The 20,904-nt window shown below is 49.7% G+C and overlaps 1 protein-coding gene across 1 annotated transcript in view; it reads left to right on the top strand.

Moving 5' to 3' along the window:
- The window catches only part of IPO7 (importin 7), a 1,018,209-nt gene that overhangs the window by 965,662 nt on the left and 31,643 nt on the right, over positions 1–20,904 (top strand). Inside the window, exon 24 of the mRNA XM_069623670.1 lies at positions 8,567–8,683. Within this exon, the coding sequence (XP_069479771.1) occupies positions 8,567–8,683 (117 nt within the window). The remainder of the gene's footprint in view (positions 1–8,566; positions 8,684–20,904) is intronic.

The following is a 20,904-nucleotide window of genomic DNA, read 5'->3' as shown; positions in this document are numbered from 1 at the left end:
GCTACTGGCGGTGTTTAAAGCACTAAAAGCCTTCCAAGAACACCTACAAGGGAAGACAGTGATGGTCCATACAGACAGCACCACGGCCATGTACTACATCAACAAGCAGGGGGGCACCCACTCTCCAGGACTGTCCAAGCTGTCCCAGAATATATGGAAGTGGGCTCTCGGACACATGTTCCTACTGTCACAACACGTACCAGGGGAACGCAATCTGCTAGCAGACGAACTCAGCAGAGACTTCCCCCTGCCCGAAGAGTACGAATGGCGATTGCACGAAGACATCGTCTTGGACGTCTTCACGCAGTGGGGATTCCCCGAAATAGACCTGTTTGCAACTCTGGAGAACTCACAGTGCCAAAGTTACGCCTCCAGGTACCCCCAGAACCAGTCCAAGGGGAACGGTCTGTCGATTCAATGCTCTGGGAAATTTGTTTGCGCTTTTCCCCCCTGACTCCCCTTCTCAACAAAGTTGTGCACAAGATGCACCAGGGACAAGTTACCATGATACTAGTGGCCCCGATGTGGGCCCGGCAGCCATGGTTCGCTCACTTGATGGAGATGTCTCTATCTCCCCCAGTGAAACTTCCCTGCCCACACAACATGCTGTCACAGGACAAGGGCAGGACACCGCATCCATGCCCTCAGACCATGAACTTAGCAGCCTGGCTCCTGAGATCATACAATTTGGACATCTACAACTCCCGCAGAGATGTATGGACATCCTCAGGGAAGGCAGAAAACCTAATACTCGCCACTGCTATTCTAGCAAGTGGAGAAGATTTGTCATCTGGTGTAGAGGAAAGAGCATCAACCCGGTTGACTGCTCTCCCACACACATTGTTCTGTACCTGACCCATTTATTGGATTCAGGTCTAGTGTTCAATTCCATTAAAGTCCACCTGGCAGCATTTTCTGCATACACCACTTCCCAACTTCGTGTCGTGGTGGAAGATCCCAGTTATCAAGGCCTTCATGGAGGGGGTAAAGAGAATACACCCTCCGATAGCTAACCCAGCTCCCGGATGGGACCTAAATGTGGTACTTACCAGGCTCATGGGCTCGCCATTTGAACCCATGCACAAGGCAACTCTTAAGGACCTCACTCTTAAGACTGCTTTCCTAATAGCTATCACCTCCATAGGAGAGTAAGTGAACTACAGGCTCTTTCTGTTCTAGAACCCTTCGTAACAGTTCACAAAGATAAGGTGGTTCTACGCACACACCCAAGGTTTGCACCGAAATTCATCTCGAAATTCCATGTAAACCAGTCAATAGAACTGCCAATGTTCTTTCAAAACCCTTCCAACTTGGGAGAAAAAAGTCTGCATACGCTGGATGTACGCAGAGCTGTCATGTTCTACATGGAAAGAACCAGGCCACTGAGAAAGACTTATCAGTTCTTTTGTCTCGGTGGCAGCAGGAAGAGGAGGAGATGCAGTCTCAAAGTCCACTATATCTAGATGGATTGTTCAATGCATCACTCTGTTACACTCTTGCTAAGAGAGAACTACCCTTCAAGCCAAGAGCACATTCTACTCGAGGCACTGCGGCATCCATAGCAAATGTTCCCCTTGAGTCCATCTGCAAAGCGGCTACCTGGAGTTCTGTGCACACCTTTACAAAACACTACTGTCTCGATGCACACTCTAGATCTGACTCCCAGGTGGGACAGGCAGTATTAAGACATCTTTTCTCTACTGTTCCTTCTCATAACCCACCTCCAACTCCGGGTACTGCTCGCTAGTCTATGCACAGCATGTGATTCTAAGCAGATTAACAAACATCAGAAGACAATGCATTACTTACCGTAAAAGCATTTCTGATGGTTGTATCTGCTTAGATTCACATGCGCCCACCCTTCCTCCCCGCTCGGATGGAAGGAACATAGATGTCTTATTACTTTCTCTTTTCTGTACTCACTCACGTATAGAAGGCTCCCTCAGGGCAGAAAAAAAACAGAGGGACCTCGACGCGTGAGGGATTGTGGGTACAACGCACGTCACTATAGGGATAGTGTTAGACACACCTTGTCGACGTCCCCTTTTCGACTACGAAAAACAAAATGCAATATTCCGCAGTGACCACTGGATGTCGGACCTATGCACAGCATGTGAATCTAAGCAGATACAACCATCAGAAATGCTTTTACGGTAAGTAATGCATTGTCATATTTCCTCGATAAAACCAACTCGTTCTCGATGGCTTCTTCATCTGAACAGACGACTCCGCGGTCCAGCTTCAAAAAATGTCGAGACTGCGGAAAGAAAATGTCGATAACGGATCCTCACAGGATCTGTTTGTGGTGCTTGGGAGTCGAGCACCATTGTTCGGAGTGTCAGGACTGCATGTCCATGACAGCGAAAGCCTTGAAGGAGCGCAAGGGGAAGCTCGAGAAAGGTAAGTCAGTCAAAACCTCCTCCAAAGTTTCTTCGGCCAAGGCATTCGTCTCCTCGCCGTTAAAAGCATTCACATTCTAGGTCTCGAAGTAGCTCCCACCACTCATCGAGATCTAGACACTCCAAGAAGAGATGTCGAAGATCCCCTTCCTCGTCATCTTCTGTTTCCACCAGAAAGGGTCTCCTGCCCCACAAAACACAGCTCTCAGGCTGAGTGGGAGGAATTCAGGAAGAAAATGCTAAACGTCTTCGAGAAAGCGGCCTCGACCCCCTCGAAGACAGCTGAGGGTGATAACCTGGGTGAAAAACCCAAAAAATCGAAACGCCGCGAGTCGTTGCACCCGGCGAAAGAGTCCACCCGATAGCGCCACGGGCCATCGGGTAGGAAGGCACCATCTTCGACGCCATCGTCGAAGATCCCTTCGACGCATGGATCGGCGCAATCAACGCCGTTGTCGAAGGGTTCTTCGACGCATCGGTCGATCGAGTCGACGCCGATAAAAGAGAAAACCATGGCTACTTCACAGCCAACGGTTATACCCAGAGCCTCCAGCACGACGCTGAGAACATCGTCGACATCCTCGAGTAGGATCCCGATCCTCTCGAGTTCCTCAAGGCCTCTTCCAGTTTTCTCGACGCCCTTCTCGGCGCCTTCAAAGCCTTTCACATCGGCGTCGACTACATCAATGTTTTCTCGCCCAATAATGACAAGTTTGGCTCCCTCTGCTTAAAAAATGGGTTTTACACCATTTCCGAGGTCAGAGTACCCCAGATTAGCTTCAATCTATGAAGAAGGGGAGGATTCTGACCAAGAAAGACCCTTCAGGCTGCAGAGGACCACACCACCTGTTTCAGAGGATTTTACCTCTGAGGAAAGAAGGTTGAAAGACCTACAGGAATCATTACATTAGGCAAGTGGGCGGACACTTCCCCAGAAGTGGAATTTGTCAAACCAGACCCAGGGGAACATGCCGAAACACCCTATAGAACCCTGATGGCAAGAATTATTGAATTAATGGGTTGGTCTGCGCCTTCACCTGTTTTTCAACAGGATGACCTTACAGACATACTAGACAAAGGTCCACAGGAGGATCCTGTGGTCCCTTTCCATACAGCTTTACAAAGGAAGATTTCATCAAATTGGGAAACTCCTGAGATTATCCCTGCAGTCAATAAAAGATTGTCCGCCAAGTATAGGGTAGCTGCAGCGGACCCTGAATATTTATCAAAACACCCGACTCCAGAGAGCCTGGTGGTTCAAGCAGCAACTTCATCAAGCAGATCTTACCCTACTGTCCCACAGGATAGAGATGACAAAAGGTACGATTCTATGGCAAAAAGTCTTTTCTGCTTGTAGTATGGCGTTGAAGTCCATCAATGCCACTTGTACATTCGCCAGGTTCAGTCACACACTGTGGGAGTGCGCTTCATCAGCGGCTGACTGCATACCGGAAGGAGAGGAAAGGGAAGCCTTCCTTAACATCATTAAAGATGGCAAAGAAGCCATGTGCGAATCTCTTCATGGCATCGATTCCGCTTACAGTATCAGCAGGGCCATGACGGCAAGTACTACAATCCGCAGGCATGCGTGGTTACGAAAGTCTGGCTTTGCTCCAGATGTACAGGCCAGACTTGAATATGCCCTTTGACGGCTCTTTATTCGGTAAAAAGGCTGATGACAGTCTGGAAAAGTTGCAAACATCTAAAGCAGCAGCAAAATCTTTAGGAGCTGCTATCCGCCAAACACCTTTTCGCCCCTCAGGAACCTCTGGGAGAGGAGTCCTTTCGCCATTATTCCACATTCGGGAAAGGCAGAGGACAGCTGGCTCAAAGAGGCCAAAGGAGATCCACCCGAGGTGGACGGGTCAAAGGTACTAAGGCAGCAGCAGGTGCCTCTTTATCCTCGGCATCTGCATCAGCCACCCCCAAACCACTCTGAGGTCTTTCCACACCTGTAGGGGGAAGGTTAACTCGCCATCTGACGGAATGGCAGGCTATTACGTCAGATGCTTGGGCATTGGAGACAGTTGCCCAGGGTTACTGCCTACCCTTTCTACAAATCCCTCAGTCATCCACTGGGGCACAGCTCTCTAAAAGTTCCTGATCCGCTCCTCTTGCAGGAAATTGTAGACCTGCTAGAGAAAGGTGCCATAGAACCGGTACCTGTAGCGGAGAGGAACAATGGTTGGTCCTTCCCCCACCTCCCCCCCCCCCCCCTACTTTCTCATACCGGAGGACTGAGACCCATTTTAGACTTACGAGAATTGAACAAGTTCCTCAGTAAGGACAATTTCATGATGGTAACTCTCTCTGATCCTTCAGGCCCTCCAGATCCAGGACTGGCTGGTATCTCTGGACCTCCAGGATGCTTATTTCCATGTGCTAATCCATCTCAAACACAGGAGATACCTGAGGTTCGCAATTGGCGGCTCTCATTATCAATTTCGAGTTCTGCCATTTGGGCTGACCTCCGCCCCGAGGATCTTCACCAAGCTAATGTCGGTAGTGGCTGCAAGTCTGAGGGAAGGGATCCACGTCTACCCCTACCTGGACGATTGGCTGATCAGAGCTGTATCTTTGGAACAAGCTCAGATCCAGCTAGATTATGTCTGCCACTTCCTTCACAAACTGGGCTTCTCCCTCAATTTAAAGAAGTCACAGATACCATCACAGAGACTCCAGTTCATCGGAGCGGTCCTGGACACTTCCCTGGGAAAAGCCTCGCCACCAGAGGTGAGGGCTCAAGATATTCTGCAGATGGTCAACAAGTTTCAAAATGCCCAACATATCCCAGCCTTCGACTTTTTGAGATTGCTAGGCCTCATGGCATCCTGCATCTTCCTTGTGCCAGAGGCTCGCCTGAGAATGGGATCTCTCCAGTGGGCACTAAGAACCCAGTGTTCACAATACTCAGGAAGAATGACAGATCTCCTCCGGATTCCGGACAAGCTAGCCCACGACCTTCAATGGTGGGCCTATCCAGAGATCATCTTGAAAGGAGAACTGTTTTGGCAACCATGGCCGGAGATAACTGTAGTCAGACGCCTCACTCACGGGGTGGGGAGCCCATGCCAACGACTTGACCATCAGCGGTCGTTGGTCTCCATCGGAGTCCAGACTACACATCAACCTATTAGAGCTGAGAACGATCATACTAGCGCTGAAAGCTTTCCTGCCATCAGTACAGGGGAGAAATGTCCTGATAATGACGGACAACACGGTGGCCATGCACTACCTCAACAAAAGGAGGCGTATGGTCACTGCCACCGTGCAGAGAGGCAATGCAGCTCTGGTTTTGGGCAATTCAGGAAGGAATCTCTCTATCGGCAGTCCACCTATCCGGAGAGAAGAATTTGACAGCGGACGCTCTTGAGCAGGCAGAGCAGTCTCCCAGGAGTGGGAGCTAGCTCAGGAAGTCCTTCAAGAGATATTCGCCCTTTGGGGAACCCCTCAGGTGGATCTGTTCGCCACCAGCACCACCAGGAAATGCGGTCTGTTCTGTTCAAGGGAATTTCCCCCGAGAGGAGCTCTGCGTTCGTGGTGGACTGGGAGTTCCCACTCCTTTACACGTTTCCACCAGTCCCTGTTATTCCTCAAATGATCAGGTTGTTGAGAAGATTCCGGAAATCCATGATCCTAATTGCCCCGGATTGGGCCAGGAGAACGTGGTACCCGGACCTTCTGGATATGTCCATCTGCCCTCCAATCCGTCTTCCACTCAAAGAGAATCTTCTCTCGCAGAAGGGAGGTCAGGTTCTCCATCCAGACATAGGAAACCTCAACCTTCACGCTTGGCTTCTGAAAGGTTGAGGTACAAGGATTGGGACCTCCCTGATGTCATGGAGGTGTTTCTTTCGGCCAGAAGGCCAGCAACAAAGTCTTTATACCGCTGCCGTTGGAACAAATTTTGCAGCTGGTGTAGAGAAAATATCGACCCTTTTTCATGTGGTACACCAACGGTGTTCTAGTTTCTACTCTACTTGGCAAACTCAGGCCTTCAAGTTGGCACTGTAAAAGGCTATCTCGCAGCGCTATCAATCTTCAAGCGCACTGCGGAGGAACCATCGTATTTCAAACTACCCTTAGTGATATAATTTCTCAAGGGATTAACTAATGTTTATCCTCCAAGACCATTCCAAGTTCCCTTATGGGACTTAACTTTAGTCTTAAATTTCCTAATGGGTACTCCCTTCGAACCACTCCACTCTTGTTCGCTGAGATTTCTCACTCTAAACTGTCCTATTAGTAGCACTAACATCTGCTAGGAGGGTGAGGGAATTACAAGCTCTAGCTTGTAAACCCCCCCCCCCCCACCAATACAATTTTCCATAAGGACAAAGTTGTCCTAAAGGTGAAGCCTAATTTCCTCCCAAAGGTGGTTTCTGAATTTCACATCACTCAGAAAATTACCTTACCTTCGTTCTACCCTCCTCCCCATCCGGGGAAAGAGGAAGAAAGGCTACATAGGCTGGACCCAAGGCGAGCTCTAAGCTTTTACATCAGCAGACTGGCTAGGATTAGGTAAGCAGACCAACTGTTTGTAGGCTACTCGGGTCACAAGTTGGGACTACCCATAACAAAACAGACCATTTCCAGGTGGATTATTCTGGAATGTTACAAACTGGCAGGGAAAGAGCCACCCCAGAATCTTAGGGCTCATTCAACCAAGGGTATCGCAGCCTCTTCGGCCCTCCAAAGAGGGGTACCGGTCCGAGACATATGTGCGGCTGCCACATGGTCGTCCGCACATACATTCACAAGATTTTACAACCTGGATTCCTCCACTAGTCAAGAGACCAGATTTGGCAAAGCCATATTACATTCGGTTCATTCCTAAAAGGGATACATGACATTATTACTCCCACCTCCAATTACATGCCACTGCTATGGGAGTCTATCAAAGATAAGGAATACGTCGGAGGACACAATCCCTTCGAAGAACAAGTTACTTCTTACCTGGTAACGTTCTTTCGATGGGATGTTCCTCCGACGTATTCCTTATCGCCCCTCCCATCCATCCCCGCAGTAATACTTCCCTTGTGGTTGCAGCTTACGCTCCTTCAAGGTCAATAACCAATTCAGGCATGACTTATACAAAATGGAACTGAGCAACGGACGCCGCGCGTGGCTATTTATGGGCATGGGGACATTGGCGCCGATACGTTGGCTGTCGGGGGACATCAAGTCGGTGGATGTCGACGCGCAGCGCCCTCTACAGAGAAAAAATTTCAGAGGCCGGCAAGCTGGAGACGAATTATCAGAGATGAGGAATACGTCGGAGGAACATCCCATCGAAAGAACGTTACCAGGTAAGAAGTAACTTGTTCTTCTTAGGTATCAGTCGTAACTCATCAACCTCCCAACCTACCCCTTGTTTGAAATGCTAGTTACAGCTTGCAGTTGTGTGGTTTATCAGCGGCTGTGTGGAGTAACTGGGCAGAACTGTTGTAATGAAATGTGCCTCGCTACCCAGCACAATGCATCAGTAGTTGTAGAACCGAGGGCTGCACTGTGCCCCCGGGAGCAGAGTTTACAAAGCCATATGAACTCCTAGCGGTTTTTCATAAGAGAAGCAATCTGGGAGAAAAGGCTTATTGAAAAGAGGACATTTAGGCCCCTCTTGAAGAGGGAGTTGGATGTAGGATAAATATGTACATATCAGGCCATGGGTTTGCAGTGTTGAATTACGCTGATTGTTCACGCCTTTTACAATAAAAGGAAACGAGTCAACAGTAAGGAGTATTGTGGGCACTTGCAAATATGGTTTGTATTAAGGAACACCCCTACCACCTAAAATGTTAGCAAAGTTGTAATGCTTTGCACCAACATTTTGATGGCGCACTATACATAGACAGTGACTAAAACTAAGCTGCAAAAATAGATTATTGGTTTCTGTTACACAAGAATGAAAAGATGGCGTTCTTGGGGATCTCCAGGCAATATCATGGTATTCGCATTTCAGACATGCCAAGTCTCATCGACATTAAGGCATTGCATACCTTCCACACCTTCCCTCTCACCGACAGTGTAACCGTGAAGGCTACATACAAATGCATGCAATAATGTAAAAACCCTTTTCCCTTTCGAAATGCACCAAAGTTAAAGGTAGTTTACAATTGGCCTCATTTCAGTGTTATTTGATTTTAATTTGTGAATTTGTTCCTCAGCACTTCAGGGTCGTGATCCTGCTTGGTACCAAGCTCTTACGCATGGTTTGAATGAAGATCAAGGGAAACAGTTACAGGACATAGCCACCCTGGCAGAGCAGAGGCGAGCAGCACATGGTACTCGTTAATTTTATTTTTGAAAGTAGAAATGTTTTTGATTTTCCCCTTTAGCATTGAATTGTCTTTCGGAATGTATTGTATCATTGTTGCATATTGTAGACTTGTGGAAAATTAAGTGTTTTCTGTCAGGGGGTAACAGATTAGCACCAACCTTGGCTGACAATCCTTTAGATTTCCTTGGTGCACCCCGTTGCAGCTTTGGTTGAGTGATCAAGGCCAACTCTAGGGTGGGCTGAAGGTGGACAAGGCAACAGTTTGGCTTTGAATAAAGCCAATGACCACACAAGTATATGAAAAAGGCTTATAAACGCAAGTAAAATGTTGATGTAGGCTGAGCAGGAGTAATCCAGGTTTGGAAAGTCTAACTGTAGTGTTTGATTTTGAGGAATTTGTAACACGCTCTGAACGGACCTAACTGTATAATGGCGCAGAAGGTATTTCTTAAGAAAGCTAGCACAAAGTGTATTCATAAGTATGTTTGAAAGCAAGATGGAACTCTGATTGTTATCCAATGACAAGTTTTATTTGAACAAAAAGGTCTTTAGGTCCTTTTGAAAATCAAGCAGTGTGTCTAAATTCCGTATTTCACTGGGTAGACTGTTCCAAAGTCTGGGACCATACACAGAGAATCTTCTGTCCCCTCTAGAAACAAATGTAGATGGAGGGATGGTTAGCAGTGATGTGTATTTGGGTCTTTTTACTCTGGTACAATAGAAGATTCCATGTGTAGAATAAAGTACACTGTGAAGTACGCCAGGCCCGGTGTTCACTCAACGAGGATAGTCTCATTGTATATAATTTGAAGAGATGGACAGGTGTTGGATTGGATGAGGATACAGGTCCGAATGATGCATAGTCCCAATTGTATTTTGAAGGTATTTATCTTAACTTGTACTGGATTATGTTCTCCTATGGATTACTGATGTTAGATATAGATTCCTGCTTTAGCAGATCTCAAACAAATTTCGCACTCTCGTCCAGACGCGACATTGATTGCATTAGGGGAGTTTTCCTTTAGTCCTACTGGCAGTAAGACTTTACTAAGCTCTCTCGGTGGTTTGTAGATCCCAACTCCGTATGTCAGTACTAACTCAGGACCTTGGTAGTCTGGCAGAGCAGTCAGGCTTACCTTAAAAGGAAGATGTGAGCTGTAGGTAAGTACACCGACTCTTCGACGGGCCCCACAATGATACAGGTACACATATATTTATATAAAAGATATATATTTCTCCAGCACGGGGTCTGGCATGGATTCACATGCTCATGAATATTCCCTTCCCCGTCAGGCTGGGAATCCTCAGTACAGAAAAAAAAGTGTTTCATTTCTGAACTGTCTTTCTCCTAACAACCAATCCCTTGTCTCTGGGTCTAAAGTTTACTCAATTTTTTTTCGGTCAATCGAGCCTCACGCTCCATCGATCTAACTTCCGATTAACAGGGACCAGTTTTTCGGATTCTTCAGTGCCCCTCAAGGGCTAATTTCATCGAGTTTCTTCGTGGAGGATTCCAGACGTTTCTTTAAGGCCTACCTGTGTCGACATGTTTGAAAGAGGATTCAACTCCCTTTTTCAAGATTTGTTCCGTCTGCGACTTGCGGAATGTCTTCTCAGAAGACGAGCATTCAAAGTGCCTCTACTGCCTGTACCCGGCCCCAAAGCACGTGGAGGAAGACTGTGTGCGTTTTGTCAGGAGATGGTGCCCCGCACGCTGAAGGATCTGCATCAACGGCTTAAGGAGTGGCTACAGACCAAGGCCCCTGCTCTGGGTGGGTCCCAGCAGCATGCCTCCTCTGCTCCCAAGAAAGCTGAGCGGTCTCTTAAGACCTTTGATGTTGCTCCTCCCATGGGGGCCCAACAAAAGGCTAAGCACCCCGAGTCCAGTGTCACCGGGAGCACTGTTGCAACTGGCTCTGCGGCAGCTAGGGCGAGTACAGCGTCACCAGCGGCTTCGTTCACCAGCCAACGCTCGGGATCTTCGTCAAAGGGGAAGTCAGACCATCCGGGCACACTGAAGGAGAAGCCCAAGACCGACCCGCCGGAGAAGGCCAAGGGGGAGCAGTGTGCTGACCCTTCCCCTAAGGAGAAGGCTGCGGGTCCGACCAAGACTGAAGGCCCAGGTGCATCCAACGAAGATCCAGCCTTCCATCGAGGGGGTAGGGGCGTCCCTTGTGCAGGATGCCATGGTGGACCCGCAGGATGCAGCCCTGAACGCAAGAGCATCCCTGCCTACCAGGAGTGAGTCCCCTTTTCAGCCCATAGAGAAGACACCGGAGAAGATGATGATAGCGGTCATTTCACCGAAACCATCCCCCCCCTGGTCGCAGAGAGAGGGGGGGGCAGGTAGTCCTCCAGGGCACAGATATCAGAGGGGAAGCTTACCTACCTCCAGACCATCCAGGAGGAGCGGTGCATTGAGATCAGGCCCTATGGCAAGGATTCCGATGAGGGCGACGACTAGGAGACAGACTAGGAACAGCCGGGCGGTAGGGGCCTGGGCGACCAGCCCACGCCGCAGTCACCGGCTCCACCCTCGCAGCGGCCACGTGGACATATCTTGGCAGACATACTCTGTTTTGCATACTCTAGTCTCAGAGATCCAGACAAGGATGCCTGTTGCATCGGCGGTCCCTCCCGCGGCGCCATTGCCGACGAGGGAACCACCGACCAAGAAGAGGAAAATTCACCCTCCGACTCCTTGCCACCCATCGCCAGATCTTCACCACTTAAAGAGATAGGCTTGTTTCACACCATGATCTCAGGGCTTCAAAGCTCTTGCTGCTCGTTGCTGAGGAGAAGAGTGTTTCCTATACCAGCAACGTGAGGCCAAGAGGAATTCCGTCCTTTCGGTCCCACTCCTGGATGACATTTGGGGTGAGGGGTTGGCCCTCATGAACCCTTCCATGGGCCGGGCGAAGAGGGACTGTTATGATAAGTACAGGGTGCCGGACTCTGCGCCCAAGTGCTTGCAGACCCAACCGTCACCGGACTCGGTGGTATAAGCAGCAGCCAAGAATAAGTCTACGGGCTCCTCCTCTTTGGCGGCTTCCCCCAACCCCCCCCCCCCCCCCCCAGACAGTGAGAGGAAGAAGTTGGATGCCATGGGACAGCAAGTTATCACATCAGCGACCATCAAGGCCACCAACGCTCTCGCCATTGTGGCGCGTTAGAACCGGGAGCTGTGGTTCAAGATTGCTCCCCTTTTGGACTTCCTTCGCGACAACAAGAGGTCGGAGACTTTGGAGATTCTGCAGGAAGGCGACTTGACATCGGACCACGCCATCCCGGTGGACACGGACATCGCTGACACAGGGTTCTGTCAAATGGGCAACAGCGTTTGCCTTCGTCGGCAGGGATGGTTTAGGGCCACCAATTTTCACCAGGACGTTCAGTTGAGGGTGTTGGACATGCCCTTTGATGGGGACAATTTGTTTGAGAAGGCCGTAGATGAGTCTCTTCTAGCCATCAAGGCGGACACTGAGACTGCTCGTGCCTTGGGCACGCTTCAGCAGCGGAGGTCGTCCTTTCGGACCTCCGGCAGCAAAGCCCAAGGATCCACGAAAGGTTTCAGTGGAGGTGCCTCGTCTTACCTTCAACCCTCCTGCTCTTCGGCCCAGGAGAACAGGGACCGTGCCAAGTCTGGTGGAGGACGTGGTCATTGCCAGGGTCCCCAAGGTGGCGCTTAGACATCCAAGCAGGATTGAACCGATGTGGCGTTGGGGCCCCGACCTGTGCACCCCTGTAGGAGTGTTAGGGAGACTTCTCAGAAATTTGCTCTTTCCCTTCACTTTAGAGACCTGCAGCAACTTTGCTGGATTTTGAGGGCTTGTTTTTTCCCCCTGGATAGAGTGTGAGCCTTTTTTCCCACTCTCTCGTATTTTGATGTGTTTTTTACTCTTGTTTTCTTTGATTATGGAGTTTTAGATAGCTCCCTAGGCATCATCTTTTTGTTGTCGCACAGCACCTTTAGTGCAGTGACACAGGGGGTGTCCTTTGGACTTTCCAAGGTTTAAATACCTTCTCTGGGGTGAACTACTATTCCTCAGAGAATGTAAAGTTAAATTGACTTTACTAGTCTTTTTAAATTCCTAGACCCAGCGCACACTATCTTCCTATAGAGTGCTGGAGGGGAAACTTGGTATCCCCGATGTCTAAACACTCTTGTAGCTGTCAAAAGCTGCCCTTTCCTATTGAAATGGCTGGTGGCAGTGGTTTTATAACTAACTACCATGATTTTTCCCGACCGCGAACATCGGTAGCTAAGAATCGGGGCCGCCATGTTTTTCAATATGGCGCCCAAGACCCCTCTGTGGAAACGGACGCTGGTCATCTTTTTTCACCATGTCTTTGTGGAAAGGTCCTTCTGGTGTTTAACTCTGCGCGCCAAACCAGGTTTGGTCCCTTTGCTCGTGAGCCTTTGGTGGGCTTCAGGACTGAAGTCCGCCCATGGCGTCGGATTGTCTGAGGTGGGCAGGAAGTGAGGTAGGGGTTTTGTCTTCTAGGAGACCCGAATGCACTCTGGCGTGATTGGCTGGCTGACTTTCCGACAAGGACAATCACCCTGCTGGGTGAGTGACAGCTAGGCTGGAATGAATGGGAGGAAACTGGATAGAAGGCGAGTCTCCGGAACTGGAAGGCAGTCGACCACTGGAACGAAAGAACCGAAGACGATCTGGAAGAGGACGGCTGCAGCAACCACTGGACCGTTGGTTTGCCTGGTGAAGATCTGCTGCAACCGCGAATTGCCAGATCGACAGAGAAGCTACTTCAAGGACAGCTTCTCCCTTTGAGTTGGTTGGACCAATCAACTCTGCAAAACCTGGATACCATTCCAGGAGCTGGTTAAGGTTAACCAGGGGGAAGGACAGCCATTTGTGTTTGGAAGCCATAGCTACTTGAGCTGAAGTGATGCCATTTTGTTTGCTCCAACAACGATCCCGTGCAGTGCAGGAGTCCCCCGACGTCCTCCCTCTTGTGCCCACGACTGAGGCTCAGGAACAGAGATCTGCAGGAACTGCCGGGCACTGTAGTCTTCAGCTGCATCTTTTTTGCTTCACTTTAAGGTACTGTGCCATCTGGTTGAGAGATCCTAACTCTCGCGTTGAAAGTTTGTGAAACTTTCCCAACTTGCAGGCCTAATCAGCTTGTGACCCAGCATACTTCTTTTTATCTGAACTACTTCTAAAAACTTTTACAAAGACTTCTCCATTTGTACCAGAACTGTGCTGTCCTATCCAAAAACACTAGACTATTGACTTTGGCCTGGCCTATTGAATTGAACTGACCGTCCTGGTACATTGAACCTTTGCATTACCTAAATGCGTGGCCAGGGCAGATCTGGTACCCAGACCTTCCAGATATGTCAGCGTCCCCTCCAGTCAAGCTTCTGGTGGTCGCAGATCTGCTCCCCAGGGAAGGCGGTGCAATTCTGCACCATAACCCACGATCGCTGAACCTGAAGGCCTGGCTCCTGCTGGATTAGAGTTCGGAGGTTACGATCTACCAGCAGACTGCAAGGAGGTTCTTACCAAGGCCAGAGCATTGTCTGCTCTTACATGCTATGGACCTAAATGGAGGAGGTTTGCTGTTTGGTGCCGTACAAAAGATCGACCCTCTGAGTCACGGCTCTGCAAGTGCTACCGTATTTGCTGTCATTGGCCACGGCAGGACTAGCCCATGCCTCCATCAAAGGTCATCTGGCGGCTATCTCCCGCCACACGAGATCTCCAGGACACTCGTTGTTATGGTCACATCGTCCGTCTGATTAAGGAGTTTATTAAAGTACTGTTCCGTTAGTTTCTGGCGTAGGAACTCAATGTGGTGCTGACTAGGGTCATGGGCCCTCCATTCGAACATATACAGACTGTTCCACTGAAGTTTTTGTCGTGGAAGACCGCATTCCTTGTGGTGATCACATCTGCATGAGTGGGTGAGATTCAGGCCCTGTCCTGTAAGCCACCCTATTTGACATCTCATGACATGAGGGTGGTGCTGCGGACGAACACCTCTTTCATGCCCTAGGTGCCGTCTGAGTTTCATCTAAACGAGCCCTTGGTGTTGCCTGTGTACTTTCCGGTGCCTTTGTGGCCAGCTGAGAGGACTTTGCACTTGCTGGGTGTGGCTACAGCGCTGAAGTTGTACGTGGACGCACAAAGGGTTTCCGGAAGACGTCACAACTGTTTGTGAACTTTGACCCTGTGAACTGAAAGCTGGCATTCCCCACTCATACAATGAAATAACCAAATAATAAGACACCAATCGACACCCCCAGTAAGGAATGAGACCAGGACCAATTGCGAGTTAGATAAGACATGCCTTTATATAAAGTTAATAATGGGGCACGCAGAGAACTCTGCTACTCCGAGAGAGCTCTACCCAAGATACAGAAAATACACGTTATAATGCAAAAACACGTCATTGATGACGTGTGCTATAGGGGATACAGTGAGTATTGCTCATTGGTCAAAGGGGACAAGTCTGTACATATTATATAGCTGTGTTGCTCCAGGATTTGTCAGTGCTGAACTTGTAACTTCTTGAAGCACCCTGGTCAGCTGGGCTCATCAGGGAGGGGTACGGGGTCAGGCGATGTCCATGCAGTAATATTTCTTGCTCTCTAATCTAGCACCTCATCAATTCTAATCATACAAGATTTAGTAGAATACATAAAACTTAAGCATAGCATATATATCACATAGGCCTTTAACCCGGGCCACAGAGGGAGCGAAGATACATGGGTCCGGGTGCCTTGTCTAACACAGTATTTCAGAGTGCCTCTTGGATCGAACACGGGTGTTTTGACTTTTTGTTAGTATAAGATTATATGGCCTCACGGGATTGGCGCTCTATGGGTGAGCTGGGGTGGCACATGGGCAGGGGTCTTGCAACTGTTAAATCAAAGAAATGAAGTTTGGGGCTTCAGATCTGTATTTCGAATGGATTGTCTTCCAACATATTCCACATCGTCAGATCGATGTTTCTTGAAGGCCTCCGTCGAGGGCGACGTCACCGGGTGTTATAAATCAGACGCACGGCGCCCGTAGCCTCAGTTCCGTTTTTTCTGCGAACTGGTTTGCTTCGAGAACTCTGCACGCCTTGTGTGTTTCATCGCAGTGATGTCTTTTTCGCCGACCCCTCCGACTCTGCCGTCTGGCTTCAAGACTTGCAGGGCTGCAGGTCGACAATGTCGATCACCGACCCGCTTTGCATTTGTTTGAGGTGCTTGGGCAAGAGCCACGACACTGACTGTTTAGAATGCCAGTTGCTGACTGCCAAGGCCTTGCTGGAGCCGAAAATCTAAATCTTCCAAGGGGGTTTCCACCAATGACTCGAGGGGCGACACTCCGCGTCGGAAGGAGGCTCAGGGATTGTTGGGCAGAATCCGGTGCAGTCCCTTTAGGGACCACTACACATAATTAAGACTACAGGTGGCAATACAGGTTTTACCTTTGGTACAAGCCCGTACTACTATGTCAGAGTGGTAGCAGTGGCGGAGCAGCCAGGCCTATCAAGAGTATATGAGCAGTAGCAGAGATTACACAAAGGGACCACAATTACTGTGACTCAAGGTTTCAGGTAGAAAAATATAAGTACATTTATTTTTAAACCATTTTTGTAAACACAACACTTCTATTAGATTTAAAACCACACGAAAAATATACTACAAGTAAGCAATTCACTTTGTACAGTAAGTCTCAAGATAAGTACCCTGTGTTTGAATGGACCGGTGTTACGAACAAAACATGTTAACGTGAATACGATTGCGATCACTTTTTGGCAGTTCGGTCTAATAACTAAACGCGTATCCGTGACATGAAATGCTACTGGGGCAAAAACACACTTAGCACCTGAGCTACCCAGAGGGAGTTGGAGGCAAAAATCGCAGGCAATATTTCTGTTAGGCAGACAGAATCGAGAAACACTCAGACAGGAGTTTAAGAGTCAAAGGGCCAGAGCCAGGGTTAAGTGACACCGGGGACCTGTTGCCGAAAATCACACAATCGGACAGTTCACGATTCAACGTAGCCAAGAGTACTTCGATATTGTCAATGTTTGGAAGCAAAAGTTATAGGGAGAGAAAACCAGGGCAAGCCTTGAAGATGAAGAAACGGGGTTCACCCTGTTTCCTCAAGCAGAACTCAGTACCTTATTCCAATGGTGCAGCTGGTGCCCTGGCAGTTGTTCCTGTTGGTATCTTGCAGACCCACGGTTCCTGGAGCTTCGAGGTGAAGGAGGACGTCTGAAGGGGGTCTGCACCACACAGGGATGAAGCCGGCAGCAGCCACAATGAATTAAAGGTGCGGTCCTTAAAAACAGGAGGGGCTCTTCAGGTGGCTATCCGGACCACTACAGCAGTGTGCAGCGATTTCAACCACGAAGGCGACCTGTGGCTTAAGAAGATGAGCTGGTTATCCCCACCAGGCTCAAGGGAAGAAGACTCTGGACTGGATCTTCTCTAGTCGTCGAAGGGTAAGATAGCTCAGGACTGCAGCAGGGCTTCACCGGGACGGGGTAGTTGAAGCAGTCGTTCTGTCCGCTTCTCTTCAGTTCCTTGTAGTTCCAGTGGCAACTCTGACTTATAGCCCAAGAGACCTGCCTTTTTTATGTGCAAAACCCCCATTCACACAGCCTGGCTGTCAATCCCCCAGCAGGGGGGTTGTCCAGCCTGGAAAACCACCTAGGCCAATCATGGCAAAGTGCGACTTGGGTTTCCTAGGATACCCTGTGCAGGGGGTGACTATACCCCTCCCTCACATTCAGCCCACCTAGACACCCAGGGGCCTGGTGTAGGGCTTCTGGGCAGAAGCCCGCCAAAAGACGGTGAACAAAGAAGGCGAACCTAGTTTGCCTCGCAAAGTAAAACACAAGAAGGACTTTAACAAAAAGAAATGGCGAATAAACCCAACCGGAGCCAAAAGAAAGACAATTTGATCAAGCAGGTTTATGTTCGAGGCTAATATAATAGCCTAAAACAATACCACGTTTATCTAATATAATCGCGGTAGAAAGCTTAGGGTAGATACCACTGCCACCAGCCAAGTCAATGTTAAAAGAGCGAAACAATGCTCTAGGAGGTACAGATAAAAAGGGATACGAAGTAACCCTTTCCAGTACCCCATGGAAGATGGGGTGTACTGGATCTGTGGTAGATTGACTAAGTAAAGTTAATGGTAACTTTACCGTTTTCTGAGGGACTGTAGTTAGCCTCAGAAATGGAGTCGGGAGGGAAGTCTCAAAGACCACCCTGTCACGGCACTGAAGGTGCTGTGACGCACAGAAGGGGGCTACTGAAGTGGTGTACTTCAGAGTCCACAATCACAAAAACAGAAATATACTGGCAAAACACAGGTAAGAACTCACGAAGTCCAGCAAAGCTGCTGGGGGACTCACTAGGTGAGGGAAATTAGCCATAAATGAGAATTCTCCCTAACAGGGATCTCGGTCCCGGAGTGGTTCCCGCCATTCTTCCACGTCCCAGCACTGTAGGAAGCGCCATCACCGGTCACCTTCCCGTCTTCCTCGGAGGATGGTGCCTCGAGGAAAGTGGCATGCCCAACGAAGTCCTCAACTCCGGAGGAATGTCCTGCCTTTAAGGAGCAGATGTTGGTGATATTTCAATCGCAGGGCACGGGTCCGGTCGCGCCTTCTAACGAAGCCGGCATGGAACGGTCTCGTACCGTGGGTCAACCACCTTTTGGGCTCGGGTTGGCGACGCGGCTCGCACAGGGAACCTTCAACTAGTCGCAAGAGATGTGCTTTCAGGTCTCAGTCCTAGTAGGTTGCAGCGGTCTCGCTGGAGACTAAGGGCTCGAAGCTGACGTCGACGCTTTGCTGTCTTATCGGCCCACGGTGCGGTCCGCACAAGTGTCTACGTCTACTCCTTCGGCGCTCACGACGCCGAGGTTGTCAACGGTCTCGGCATCGAAGCCTTTGGCGCACTCGGCGCCTTCTGGGATTTTTGCCCGAAATTTGCCTTTAGAGTACCCGGATGTAGTGGATCCTCCACGGAAGGCTACGGTGCAGTCTGTGAGGCCAGTTTTGGACTCCAGGCCCTCTTCTATCATTATGCCAGGTTTTTACCTCCCTCTGGATGACATTTATGAAGAGGAAGAAAGGTCTGAATTTGAGGACCCTGTGAAGCATGTGGCTCCAGTCTTTTTGGGAGACAGTCAATTGGAGGAGTTGAGGCAAACCCTTCATGATGCCAGTGGGTTGGACACTTCTCCGAAAGTGCAATTTGGCTGGCCTGAGCCTGGGGCTCATGCTGAGTCTTCATACAGACGGCTCATGGCTAGGGTATCGAGAGTATCTGGGCTGGTCCAGTCCTCCTGAAGACTTTGTGCAGGATTATCTAACTGACATTTTAGATCAAGGTCCGTCCTCTCACCCGGTGTTAGTTTCATCTTACTTTACAGAAAAGGGTGGCAGCTGCTTGGCAGTCACCGGAATCTCTTCTGGCTGTTAATAAGTCTTTGACACGGAAGTACCGCCCTTCCGTTAGCGACCCCAGCTATTTGTCTACTCGCCCCACTCCCGAGATTTTGGTGGTTCAGGCGGCTATGGCTACCTCGAGGCAGGCGGCGTACCCTACCATCCCTCCAAATAGGGGCGACAAACACTTAGACGGTTGGGCTCGTAAGTTAGTTTCTGCAGGGAGCATGGCATTGAAATCGGCAAACTCCACTTGTGCCTTAGCAAGGTTCTCTCACACTCTGTGGAACTGTTTCTTTAGCGGCTGAACATATTCCTGAGGGGGAAGAAAGGGATGGGTTCCTTGCTCTCGTGCAAGATGGCAAGGATGCCATGTGCGAATCCCTTCAGTCGGGTTTGGATACGGCCGACCGTGCTAGCCAGTCCACAGCTGCGAGCACTGTTATACGAGATTTGCGTGGTTGTGAAAGTCTGGTTTTGCCCCAGATTTGCAAGGCAGTCTTTTGAACATGCCCTTTGATGGCACCCATTTGTTTGGCAGCAAGGCTGACGAGAGCCTTGATAGGTTGCAGACCTCAAAAGCTGCAGCGAAATCTTTAAGCGCCGTAGTGCGTCAACCTCTGCCTTTTCGTCCTAGGGGACAGCAGTGGAGGGGAGGTTCTTTTCGTTACTATTCTTCCTTTGGTAGAACGAGAGGAGCTGCCAGTCAAAGGGGTCAGCAAAAAAGTACCTGTGGTGTTCGGGTAAATAGAGGTGCCTCTTTGCCTTCAGGCACTGCTGCAGCTGCTCAAACAGTCATGAGGCCATGTCCCATGGTTCACCGGTTGGGGGCAGGCTATCTCAGGATCTCGAAGAGTGGCGAGCCATTAGTTCGGATGCGTGCGTTCTGGATACCATAGCCCACGGCTACTGCCTTCCCTTCCTAAAGCAGCCTGGCGACAATCCACCGGGCAGTCTCTTTGAAGCTTCCGGATCCGCTCCTTGTGCAGGAATTATTAACCATGCTGGAGAAAGGCACTATAGAACTGGTGCCTGTAGTGAAAAGGATCAAGGGATGGTATTCCCCTTATTTTTTGATCCCAAAGAAAGACTGGGTATTGAGACCCATCCTGGACTTGCGTTGGTTGAACAAACTTCTCAGGAAGGACAAGTTCAAGATGGTCACTCTTTCTCAAGTCCTCCAGGCCCTTCAACTTCAGGATTGGTTGGTGTCTCTGGACCTACAGGATGCTTACTTTCATGTGCTGATTCATCCCAAGCACAGAAAGTACCTGAGGTTTGCGGCTGGCGACTCGCACTTTCAGTTTCAGGTCCTGCCATTCAGATTGACCTCAGCCCCGAGGGTCTTTACCAAGCTAAAGGTGGTGGTAGCGTACCTCAGGCGAGGGGGGATTCACGTCTACCCCTACCTGGACGACTGGCTGATCCGGGCGCCCTCTCCCGAGCAAGCATTGGATCACCTTGGTCTCACCTGCCGCTCCCTCCACAGGCGGGGCTTCTCCCTCAATTTCAAGAAGTCTCATTGAACGCCTTCCCAACAGCTCCAGTACATCAGAGCTGTGTTACACGTCCTTGGGGGGGGGGGGGGTGGGGGGGGGAGGGGGGGGTAGGGGGGGAGTGCTCGCATCCCAATGTAAGGGCTCCTCACATTGTGCAGATGGTGGACAAGTTTCAACATGCCCAGTCTCCCGGCTTTCGAATTCTTAAGGTTGCTCGGCCTCATGGCATCCTGCATTTTCTGGTGCCAGAGGCCAGGCTGCGGATGAGATCCCTGCAATGGGTCCTCAAGAT

Source organism: Ambystoma mexicanum, chromosome 11, assembly GCF_040938575.1.
Source record: "Ambystoma mexicanum isolate Mex_15411 chromosome 11, UKY_AmexF1_1, whole genome shotgun sequence".
NCBI classification, from domain to species: Eukaryota; Metazoa; Chordata; class Amphibia; order Caudata; family Ambystomatidae; genus Ambystoma; species Ambystoma mexicanum.
The sequence above is the reverse complement of the archived record's forward strand: the minus strand, read 5'-3'. Positions and strand labels throughout refer to the sequence as shown.